Genomic DNA, 12,420 nt, shown 5'->3' with positions numbered 1-12,420 from the left:
CTTGGTATGAGCTTTCGTGTGCATGCACACTTCTTCAGATACACTGAAACAGAAGTTTCCAGACCCTTCTATATAGTGAGAAGGCCCTTACTATATAGTAATACCCTGCATGCACACGAAAGCTCATACCAAGAACTGACTTAGTTGGTCTTTAAGGTGCTACTAGAAGGAATTTGTTTTGTTTCGAAAATGTATAGTGAGTTCTGCTGAGTTTTGTTGGTGTTTTTCTGAAGCCAATAATGATGATGGGGGTGATAATAGTCAGAAATAACGGGGATGACCCTCTGACATGGCAAATCCAACAAAGGCCCTTCACTTTCTCTTCACTTTTTAATCTGGCAAATAATAAACCTTTACTTTCATCAGGCATACATTATTCGTTAGGATCCACAATTTCTTCCTTTCAAGTATTTCCCTTTTTAGTCACATACAAGGTTATGCATAAGCTATCGATGCCGCAGTTGGTGGGCATCCTGGCCTCTTAGGCTGGAGAAAAAAGTCCTTCGGAGACCAAAGTTCTCGATTATTTCCCCCTGTGGTGCAAAAATCACATCTTCTTCCTTCCTTCCGCCTTCGTAGACGCGTCACTTGGCAAAGTCGTCCCCCGCCCGCCCACCAATCAGTTGCAACTCTGGTACTTTTTCCACAGAGAAGAACGAAAGAGAAATCCTTCCATTTTTGTTTCGTTTTTGTTAGAATTTTATTTCACAGTTCCGTTCCCTTCCTCTGTCAGTGTTCCATTGGCGTCCACTGCCCGCAATTAAATAAACACGCTATGGAAGTTCTTTGACCGGCTGGGGTGAGGGAGGGTGTCTCTGGACAAGAGTTGAGGGGTGGGGTGGGGTGAGGTCGGGTGGGGTAGGGGAGAGCAGAGAAACCTGAGATGAAGCTTTTTATCTGGTCAAAGGGACTTCTTCCCGCTGATCCAAGGAGACCGAGGAGGCCTTGCTCAGCACCGAGGGCGTGAAGGTGAGGAACGAGTCAGTCCTGGTGGTGGCGGAGCAGCTAAAGTCCGAACCCGAAGGCCTTTGAGGCAGCCCGTTGGCCTGGCTCCCGTGGCAAGCCAGGCACGAGCAAGGGCTCCCTCCGGCGCCGCTCAGTCCGTGCGTTGGGCCGGCGTAGAGGGAAGGGTGTCTGAAGGCGCACAGAAGTTCTGGTCTGGGGTAGGGGTGAGAGAGGACCCGGAAGGTGTCCAGAGGTCTCAGGGGGGAGCTGAAGGGGGCGGCGGCCGCAGCAGAAGCCGAGGTGGCCCCCAGGCCCATATGGGAGTAGTAAGGGAGCGGCAGGTGTGACGGGAACGGGTAGGGCAGGTTGCCGGTGGCCGCCGCGTGGCTCATCATGTAGGTGTAGAAAGCCGGGTCTGCCGGGTGGGGCCAAGTCATGGCCAAGCGCTGCCTCTTGTCCTTCATCCGCCGGTTCTGGAACCACACCTGGCAGAGAGACAGACAGAAGAACCACAGGAAGCTCTTAAAATTCCCGCAAGAAGACGGAGCAAGACCGCGATCTTCACGCGCGCCCTGTTTTTGCTCTGGAGGGAGGCTGCAGGCTTAAACTCACTTGGCCTCAGAGAACTCTGGGCGGTCAGAGTTCCGGCCCAACGGGTCTGGGGTTGCAGCAGGAACCTATAAAACTCCTGGCTTGTCTCACTGGGCCTGGGATTGTGTGTTGACCAATGGACAAAAGGACAACAATAAAACCTCGAGCCTCGGTAGTATTTAGCAATCCACCAAAGGCCTCGGGAGTCTTGTTACAACACAGCACTATCGTTTCATCTCACAATATGAACTGGTTTTCAGCATCCACTTGCTGAATCGCCCTTCCAACGCCCCGGGGGGGGGGCAGGTAGCCCCCTTGGCATTCCCCGGCGTATATATTTAAATATAAATGAAATGAAAAGTGTGCGTGTGGGGTGTCTGTGAGCTTGATCAACTACATCCAATGATGGAGTTTCCCAGTGACTATTATTATTTTTACTACAGTGCTATTATCGTTGCTACAGAACTGCCTTCCTGCTGCATTCCCGTCTGCCTCTGCTATCCTGCCCGCTTTTCAGCCTTTGCAACATGCACCCAGTATGTTTGGAGCTATATGAGGAGACGGGTGCAAGCCACATCCGCTGAAATTGAAAGGAGACTCACTGCTTCCAGATGAAACCAACTTGTATCCTTGACAGCCTTCGGGTGTGAAATTTCTTTTGTGCCAGTAGCTGCGTCCGCAAATAGTCTGCCATCCTTAGACTGTGCAGTGCTTATAAATTGAAACAGACGCACAGACTCCCCAGGAGCTATGAGATGAAGGAAGGGGAAGGGCGCAGCGAAATCCTGCGGCTGTTTGCACTGACCGAAGTCCCATCGACTTCAAAGGAGCTTAGTCCCAAATAAGTGTGCATAGAATGCAGCCTTAGATTTTCTTCTGGGTTTTCCTTGTTCTGGAGACAACCTGGTCCACAAGATATCCAAGGCGCAGCAGTGCTTCCATCCTATTTAATCCCACTCAAGTCAGATCCCATTCTGTACGCATTTACTTGGGAGTACGCATTTACTTGGGAGTAAGCGCCATTTGTTTCAGTTGCCAAAGTTGGAAGCAACCATTTTACTCGGGGAAGAGGGGAACCCTAAAGGATCAGTAGCCTAACAGCTCCATGGGCGACCAACTTTGAAACATCTCGAAGTCGTAAGCAAGGTTACTCGCGAGTTGGGGACGTTTCAGTCGACCGACCGTGGTTAAAAGCTGCTTTTGGATTAATTTCAGTGGACTCCGAAATAAGTGGTGCGTAAACTGCAATGCTGTGCACACTTATAGAAGCTTTCGTCTACACACCGTTGAACTCAATGGAACTTACTTCTGAGCAGGCGTGTATAGATCGGACCGCGCTGTCGGAGTTGCACCTCTCCCAAAAGTACAGAAAAATAAGCCCATTGAGTAAAGAACGCGAGCAGTTTTCAGTGAAACTGACAAGCTACTAATGCGGATTGGGATCTCCACTCTGCACTCAGGGAAAGGGTGAAAGGGGGTAATCGCTCTGCCTTAAAAGCTCTTGAATGGCAGCTCCAATAAACTGCCATCCGACTTAAATCAGCGCAGGGGAGCCTTGGCCGGAAGGCCACCGCAGGGGAACTTTGCTGCTTGGCTGTAAGCAAGCGTGGGGCGTCTCGGCCGTTGGGCAGACTGTACATGCGTGACATTGTGCTGGAACCTTGAGATCCCCGCTTGCGATCCTACCTTGATGGTGGTTTCTGGGAGGTTTAAGGCGGCCGCCAGTTCGCACCTCCTGGGCCTGGAGACGTAGTTCTCCCGGTAGAACTCCTTCTCCAGCCGAGCTATCTGCTCCCGGGTGAAGGCCGTGCGGTACCGGCGCATTTGATCGCTGGCGCTGCAGGCCAGCGACCCTTGAGAGCCCCCTCCGCCGCTGCCCCCGCTGCCTTTAGGGGGGTCCCCTCCGCTGCTGGGGCTGCCCGCTGAGGTCTCCGAGCAGTGTCCTGCAAGGGCAAGTCGAGAGGAAGACATAGAAAGAGAAAGAAAGACAGCGGGGCTCTGCCAACCTGTGTTTCCTCCCCCCCCCGCTTAATTTCAGTTTGTCCACTTTCTCCCCCCCCCCCCCACTTTGGAGCCCCTGAGAACTGGGGCTGGATGCCTACGAACACAAACTAGCCCATATTTAGTAACCGAATAACAGGAGAGATCCGAAAGACTAGTTAGATCAACAGCCTAGTTACCTTATTAGGATTTAAATAGATGGGCAGCCCAGTTCCAGACACCTTTACTCAGGAGTAACTCCTCAGTCAGCAAGACTATATGGGGAGTATTATCTCCTGGGGCCGCGCACTTACTTTGAGGGTAAGTAGGACTGAACTCTTGGGGTTTTCTTTTGAGCGAATATACCTGGGCTCGGGTTGACTGACTGGCTTTAGGTGTACATTAGGCTTACTTGGAAACAATGTCATGGAACCATGGAAGGCCCCTTGAAATTAGTAAAAATTATTATTATTATTATTATTATTATTATTATTATTATTATTATTATTATTATTTCAAAGCAGGTGTTTAGGTATGACTACCCAAAGTATTTAGCTCCTGGGTGGCAATCTGGTTCCTTTCTCTTTTTTGTGTTAAGGTAAGGGTGCAATCATCTTCCCCACTTACCCGAGAGTAAGCCCTACTGGCTATAATAGGGCCTTATTTGGAGCAAACATGCCTAGGATCGCTCTGCGCATCGAGGTTTACTCCTCCGGTAAAATTCGCTGAAAGCCAATCGCATTTCCTTTTGTGTTTAGGATCTGGATTACAAGGCCGCATTCCCGAGCGCGCGCACGCACTGATATAATTTACACTGAAAAGCGCTGGCCAAACGGTGCCGCTATACCCGGACACGTTTGTTGGTTATTATTATTATTATTATTATTATTATTATTATTATTATTATTATTATTTAATCGGGATTGAAATCGCATTGAACAGAAGCCAGAATAGGTTTCTGATGGTAATCCCAGATGTTATTTAGATCTAAGGAATGCACACCGGCTTCTAGGCAAACGCTTCAGCATCCCTAGTCACTGGGAATGGAGCAGAAGCAGAAAGTAAGGGGAGCTTTTTTCTTTGGCTCATTTCCCCCAGCACCTGCAGTGGGAAATAACTGGGAGGAGGGAAATAAGTATCAAAGAGGCCTCTCTCGAAGCCTACTGCTTTTTTAAAAAATCCTACTCCTGGAGTAGCATGTGAAATCCCCCAGATCATCTGCTGAAGTAGGCTGTAGTTACACTAAAGTTTGTGCTATAATAAATCTGTTCGACGTCTAGGTGCCCCTTTGTTGTTGTTTGGCCTGGGACAAACCAACGCGGATAGCCTTTCTAGAGAGTCTCTAGAAAGGGTCCACACCACACAGAGACCTGAAAGGAACAAATCCCTCAGGACAGTGATCACAGGGGAATGAACTTTCAGTACAACGTAGATAGGATAAAGACATTAAGAGGCCTCTCTGACACCACCAGGTGATGTTTTCCTTCTCTGCGATACAAAGGTGATCCTCCAAAGGCTATGGGGGTCATTTGCGTCCATCTCTGAGGCCTGTTGTCTCGGTGCGCAGAGGGAAGTGCTTGCCAAGGCGATAGCCACCCTCCCCTCCATTTGTTGGCCTCTGATAACCGTCCTTTGCCATACATGACCATAACTGGCAAGTGAGATGGCGGAGTCACCTTTCTTGTGTAGTGGCCCCAACCTTCTTCCCACAACAACAACAAAAACACCCTTCTTCCTTCTGGCAATGGAGATGAAAGAAACCTCCTGGGCCAAACCAGAGCTCTCCCTCATTCCAACACTTTCCCAGAAGATATTTAGGGCTCTGGGGCTGAGGGGGTGGGGTGGGGGGTGCGAGTGATGGTGGGAGGGGGTGGCGAGAAAGTGTCCGTGGTCTCGGCCTCTGTGTGTGTGTGTGCGCGCGCGCTTGCTTTCAAATGCAGACAGTTCTCATTGTGCCCTGAATAAGACCGAAGGCAATTAAAGCCCTGGGACCATTTCCGAGCTGGCGCCACCGAGACACGGAAGTGACAAGGCAATTGGGACATCGAACCAATGTGCAAAGAAAAGGACCTGAGTACTGGGCGCTGGGCAGCAGGGGCGTCAGCCGCTCCCCCCCCCCTTTACTGTCCTTTTTTCTTGCGGCTGCTTCGGGGCTCTCGCAGGCACGCTGCACCCCTGCCAGGGGAAAGGCGCGCGCCAGCAGCCCCAAAGAGCAACTTGCATGCCCGGCCAGCAGGCGCGGGGTTTTTCTTTTGATCTTGGCCAAATCCCGGAAAGTTCGCCTTCTTTCCTCCTTCCTTGGGGGTGGGAAGCTGGGGAGCCCAGAGTACTATAATCCTGGGTAGGTGTGGGCGCAAGGGTGGGGGCGGGAGGGGAGGGGGTTCTTGCTATGCCCTGGAACAGGAAAAGCTTCTGGGAGAATTCATTACAATAAAAGTCTGGGCTGCAGGAGGGAAATCTGCAAAGGTCATAATTCTCTGTTGCAGCGAGGATGCGATTTCATGTCCCCCATTAACACGTCGTTAGACTTCAAAGCGGGAGATGTGTGTGGGTTATTGCAGATGTCTCTCTGCGGGCAATTAGAGATACCAGGGGACCCCCAAGCCATGGCTCTACGGATCCTGGAAAAGGGAGAAGGTGTGGGGGTGTGGGGGGAAACCAAACCAAGGCAGCAAACATCATCAAAGCCCTTGAGCCAGATCAGATGGTATATGGCAGGCTGCCTCCCCGACAGCCCCCCCCCCACTAGCCCTTAAGCACTTTGGGGATCGGGTTGGAAAGCAGAGACGCAGCCTGCTTTCCAGTACCAAGCTCTGACTTTCTGCTCCTAAGCTCCAGGGCAGATGGGATGGCCCGTCCTGGGATGCAGCCCGGCCGGCCTGAGCCCCAGGACCAGTGACTGGGAGGCGGGAGGAGAAAAGGGAGGGGTTGGGGTACCTTTGCCGTGCTGGTGGTATTCCGCGTTGCCCGTGGCGCAGTCCGGGGTGCAGCTGACCTCGATCTCCTCGTAGAAATCCGACTCTGTGTCCGAGCTGCTCTGCTGGCCTTTGGCGGCCAAGCGGTTGAGCGGGGGCTGCTGCCCGGCGGAGAGCAGCGCGGCCGCCGCGGACCGGCTCTCCGGGACCGTCCCTGTCGCCGGGAGCACTTCCACCTCCTCCTCCTCTTCCTCCTCCTCTTCATCCTCCTCTTCCACCCTTCCTCCTCCTCTTTCCCGGGAGGGTAAGGGTCCAGACCTAGGGCTGTGGCAGCCTCTATGAATCATCTTGTCCTGCGGCTCTGGACCGGGGCTTCCCACGGCCTCTGCCAAGCTGGGTGCCCTCTTGGCTACTGCCAGGGAGCCAAGTTGACCTCCTTCCAGAAACATCACCATCTCCTTCCTAGTTTCCATTGTGCTGGTCTTTTAAATAAAGTCCGGATTCTCCTCTCCCCCACCCCACCCCACCCCAAGCCCCATCCACCCTCTTGCGCCTTCTCTCCCTCTCTCTCTCTCGCCCCCCCGGGCCACCCCACCCCTTCTTCCCAGCAGACCCTCTCCTGCCAATGCAGAAAGAGAGAGAGAGAGAGAGGGAGCCGCGAGCGGTGGTGAGCCGGGGGGTGACCTTGTGATGCGAACGCTCCACTGTGCAGCGGCGGCTCTGGGAGGGATCTCACCATTGCCCTCTTCTTTCTAAAGCTGTCATCCCTTAATGGTGCAATCGTCATTACAGTACCTCTGGTGACGCCACTCACTTGATTGCCGGGGGATAAATAGAAACGTCTGCCGGCGAGGAAGATGAAAGGAAGAGCCGGAGAGAAGAGTTAAAGGGGAGGCGGGGTGGGGGTGGGGGTGGAGGGGGTCGGAGAAGGGAGGGGAGAGATGAGAGATGTACCAGGTGTAACAAGCGCTTAGGATGGATGCGAGAGGCAAGTGTGAAAAGGGAGATGGCGGATGAGATCCAACTGCAAAGCTGCGTTTCTTTTGAGTTCCTCAGTGGGAGAGTTAAGTAACCTTTCGATCTGATTTGAATACCTTTTTAATTTTTTTTTAGAGGGGGGAACTGCACCTTTGATCCACGACGGCTGAAACGTGCGAAGAAGACACACATTTCCCTCCTCTCTCATTCCCGGGAAATTCTTTATTTTATTCTTTACAGATCGGACGGCTCGAAAGTTGTGCTTGCAAGATCAGGACCCATTCGTGAATATTAGGCCACTTGTTCTGATTAACATATGCCACCTACCCCGTTTATAAAACACTATTTGATTTCGAGTCATTCGGGCCATCTGGTTTGAACTCGAGAATTGGTGGCAATACTGATAGACAGGCAAGCAGTTTGATTGATGTCCTAAGTACTTTCCATTCTTATTGTCCTTAATGATAATTTATTTCAATCACTATCCTATATATAATTCTTTTTTTCCTCGCCCTCCACAGGACCAGAAGATCCTTTGATAAGGTTCAACCCGACAGAAATAATCAAGCGGCAACTTATTCAAATATCAAGCGACAGAGCAGATATTTGTAGTGCACAGGCGGGCGGGCTTTAGGCTTTTTGGATCTACTTTGTTTGTTTGTTTTGCCAAGATCTACCAACCAGAGCCATCTGCAAAAAAAACAAAACACACACACACACACACAAAACCCCCACAGAATTATTGAACAAGGTGACTCTGAGCCCTTTTATACAAAAGTCCCTGCCTAGCTAATTGTCTTCATTTCAATCCTTTAATATGGATGACACAAGTCATATAGGTTGTTGCCATTAATACACAGTTGGGTGTCAGAAATTTTTGCTGATCTGCTGTAAATCAGAGATCTGCCAGTAGGTTCAGATCCACATTCTGTCTCCTTTTATAAAATATAATCAGGAATGTGTTGTTGACGTCGGTTTTTCTTGCATTTTTGTGCAGTCATTTAACATAAGTAATCTTTTCAATGTATCCCTCCTTTTTTGCAGTCAGAAAATCTGTTTGTTAAGTAATATCAAATGACTGCTAAACCATCCCTGGCAACTCTATTACCCTTATTTTCAAAGAATGTTGGTTGCGCTGTAATGAACCTTCAATCAATGTTTCCAGTCTGGTAAAGAATTTATGGGCATTTTTGAGGGTTTTTGTAGAGAAGCAAAACAACAAAACGCACAAAGGCAAGTACACACTCCCTCCCCCTTAATAATTTCAAGAGAAAGGGTTGGGTTGAAGGAGCGTAAATGGGGATGGAAGGAGGGGGTGAGTGTAAACAAGTGAGCAAAAAAAATCTAGGATCTGTTTCCAGTACAAAGACCAGGGTATTATTTCTGAGGAGGACTAGAAAACCATGTTATGCTGAGGAACTCCATGGACAGAACCGCCGTAAGTAGCACATTTTACTTACTGTGGAAATGTTACGTTTTAATTACTCCAGATGCGTTCTTTGTTTCCATGCCTCCGTTCAGTAAATCTTCGTGAAATTATTAGACATTAAGCTCAACAATTTCGGTTCGTCTCTGAGTCACTAAGGTTTGGACAGCGCCCTTGCTGCAATCCTAAACGCACTCACCTGGGAAGGTGTCTTTAGGATCGAGGTGCCAGTTGCGCTGAAAGCTGACAGGCACTCATTCCGATCCTAAACACAAAGCGTCCTATTTAGCAGGATAGCAACATATATATAAAGGGGGGGTAGGTTTAAATGCGATTCGTTTGTTGTAAGTGGTTTGTGGATGGAGCTGCGACTATAATCAGCAAGATCTCCGACATACGCAAGGCGAGAGGCTTAACACCTCTCTTAAATGTATTAAGGCCAAACAAAAGCCACATTCAAATAAATGCGAGGCTAAATACGTTTACTCGATAGTAAGTCTCTCTGTGTTTGAATGAGATTAAACTCCTTGTTAATTAATGACTTTTATAAGATTAAATGGGTCGTCAGAGGCATGTTCCATAGTTGATTATCCTCTACGAACATTGTTGTAGTTGTTGTCGATTGAGAAAGTTTGGGCGGCCTTAAGTCCTCCTTGGATAAGTCAAGGGGGATGGAGAGGAAGAACGTGCATCCTTTTCTTAAAATCAAGAGAACTGAAACCGCTGTTGATCTGGGGTACCATCTGGGGAGGAGGGGTCTTCTACTACAGGGGGCCTCCGCCCCTCCAGTCACACGCGGGAGGAAGTTAGTGATGAGCAGTTGACTTTTTAACGCCCACCATGGGAAACAAGGAAAGACTGGGAAAACACATACAGAGGGAGGGAGGGAGGGAGGGAGGGAAAGAGAGAGCTCCAGATCTCCTCCCTTAAGCTGGGTCTTCCGCGTCACATCCAAAGCAAGGAAGCGCGAAAGGATCATGGAAAGTCCCTTCCCGTAAACAGCTTAAGAGAGTCTTTAAACTGCTGGGAGAAAGGAGTTAATTCAGAGCCTAATGATTTCCCGGGGCAGGGGGTTGTTGGCAAACTGACAGGTTATTTTGTCTGTGGCGAGTTGGCACCGGCGTTGCGTGAGAGGGGAGGAGTTTTCATACTGGCCAGACAGAAGGCTCCCCCTCCTTTTCCTCCTAGGGCGTATACTCAATTAGACCCGGATTTGTTAACACCCTTTAGTCAATGAATGGGTGGTAGTGGTAGTCAAAGCGGAACATCAAGTGATCTGTTTCTTTTCACCCCTACTTTAAATCCGCCTTAGTCACGGTTTAAATCCGCCTCCAGTCATAGCCAAAAATTAAGGGTAGGGGTTATTCCGTGTTCGTTAACACGGAACAGAAGAGTGAGGGTTCTGTGTGGCTTCTCAGTCGGGGCTTTTGAAAGAGTAGAAGGTTTTCCACACTCTTTCTAAAGAGGCTGATTGCTTAGCTCCTCTGTGACAGCATCCCGCCTTATCCGGGATAGAGGCGCTCCATATTACAATAAGGGTACCGTAAGAAGAACAGTAACACCACGTGGGATAAATTCAGACGAACCTCCCTGCCCCCCAGCGCTGATTATCTCCTGACTGGTGGGCGACTGAGATGAAGAGAGAGAAAGACAGCCCTATACCAATCTCGGTCCAGCCCCGCGAATGTAAATTGCGCGGCTGGCTGCTTTGAAATGTGGGAAGGGAAATGCTTCCTTGCTTTTTCAAAGCCTTCCCATCAGTGGGCGATGCCTGCGACAGAATACCTTTGGCGGGTCGTCTTCAAACCGGTAGTGTAATTGCAGGCAACAGGAAGCAATGAGAGGGAGGCGAGTCTCGGAAGAGGCCCTTAAACTGGCAGTCCTATACTTCTCCAGCAGCAACCCACCCCCCCTCACTGGGCCATTAGTGGGATGATCCTAACCAGATCTGCTCCCTGACCCCGGTGGATTTACGTTATATAGTGAGATTAAGTGATCTGATAAGCCTCCTGAACCACAGAGCCTACCTTGAAACCTGAAGGCCGACTAGAAATGTTTGTCAAAACGAAAGTGCCTGGTCACTGCGCGTTAAAGACTGGGGCAGATCAAATCCCCGGCAGACCTTGACCCGAGTCCAGGCTAAACGCTGATGCCAAAGTGCCCCACTGAGAAGCTATGAATGATCTGTTAAGCGTGGGATCAGGATCTCAAGCGGTTATTCTTCACTTTGAAATTGGGTCGTGACTTCTCTCTCTCTCCTACTGTACAATCCCATAGGATGTCTGCACTCAGAACTCGTCCTCGTTGAGCTCATGGGGATCTTCACTCAAGGAAGCGCGTACAGGGCTGCAGCCTAGATCTATGTCATTCCCTTTCTGTCTACCACCTCTCTCTAGTAAGTCCCTAAGCTTCGCCATTTGAAGCCGCCCTTCACATCACACTGATGATCCAGCCAAAGCGAAAGTAAACGAGATTAAGAACTTCCTTTTGTGCTAGGTGCGTACAGTGGTACCTCGGGTTAAGTACTTAATTCGTTCCAGAGGTCTGTTCTTAACCTGAAACTGTTCTTAACCTGAAGCACCACTTTAGCTAATGGGGCCTCCTGCTGCTGCTGCTGCGCCGCCGGAGCACAATTTCTGTTCTTATCCTGAAGCAAAGTTCTTAACCTGAAGCACTATTTCTGGGTTAGCTGAGTGTGTAACCTGAAGCGTATGTAACCCGAGGTACCACTGTATCTAAATAGGAAATATATATCTATTTATTCAGTTTATTCATTGTAGTTGTATCCAACCCGTTCTCCAGTAAGTTCGGGAGAGTGCGCGCTGAGATGGTTGGCTGTGGTGTCTTCCTTCCTTTTTGCCAGGATCACGCCCACCACAGTTCTCTGAGGTTCGTTAGTGAAATTTAGTGAGTGCCTCCGGGTATTATTCATCTCCTCTGGATCTTGAAAACACACACACACATTCAGATGAAACACCCAGGTGTAAAGTGCCCCACTTCAAAGGTCCAGAACCGTCTGCTGCGTCACCCCGGAGCAAATCCTTCAAAGACGACCAGCGCCCTCAGTCAAAGTGAATGACAACCCAACAGCCACGCGTCATCCTAAACATCACCTATTTATTACAGAAAATTGCCTGGAAAGGCACATATAATATGCAGAATATAGAATATGTTTTAAACGGTTCTCTTTCTATCCTTTTCTAATCTTCCTTGACTCTTGGAAATGCGCCATAAAAAGATTTAAATAAATAATTTGTTTCTTCAGCGTTCTAGGAATCTGCACAAGGAAGAAGGCTGGACGCTGGAGTGATATTTTTGTTGCCGAACCTGTAGATCAATGTTAAAAACACTTAATAAAATACCCTTCGGAAAATGCAAGTTTGAATATATTTCATTTGTGTGTATTGTGTTATTGAGAATTCCCAAGAGACCCAAACTTGTCAAATAATAATGTTCATTATGCTGAATCATCAATAACTAATTTTGGATTTTCCTATCTCAGTCCCATCCCCCCACATTTCAAACACAACAAATACAAATGTAAAAAAAGGCTCTACTGTCTCTGATCCAACCCACAAAATGTCA

General features: G+C 49.2%; 1 protein-coding gene and 1 long non-coding RNA gene across 2 annotated transcripts; one reads left to right on the top strand and one right to left on the bottom strand.

Annotated features, from left to right (window-relative positions):
* Positions 1-337: 337 nt before the first annotated feature.
* Positions 338-6,941, bottom strand: EVX1 (even-skipped homeobox 1). The gene is made up of 3 exons (XM_081834067.1): positions 6,454-6,941; positions 3,223-3,479; positions 338-1,430 (listed from the first exon to the last, which is right to left on the bottom strand). The coding sequence occupies exons 1-3, from the start codon at positions 6,902-6,904 to the stop codon at positions 894-896; spliced, it is 1,245 nt and encodes a 414-aa protein (XP_081690193.1). The 5' UTR covers positions 6,905-6,941; the 3' UTR covers positions 338-893.
* A 442-nt stretch (positions 6,942-7,383) lies between these two features.
* On the top strand, positions 7,384-12,213 carry LOC309325805. Its single transcript, XR_014150026.1, has 2 exons — positions 7,384-8,847; positions 11,113-12,213. It is a non-coding gene; the product is annotated as an uncharacterized lncRNA (long non-coding RNA).
* The last annotated feature ends 207 nt before the right edge of the window (positions 12,214-12,420 follow it).

Source organism: Podarcis erhardii (assembly GCF_964252035.2).
Source record: "Podarcis erhardii genome assembly, chromosome: 12".
NCBI classification, from domain to species: Eukaryota; Metazoa; Chordata; class Lepidosauria; order Squamata; family Lacertidae; genus Podarcis; species Podarcis erhardii.
Note: the sequence above shows the minus strand (reverse complement) of the source record. Positions and strands in the feature narration are given on the sequence as shown.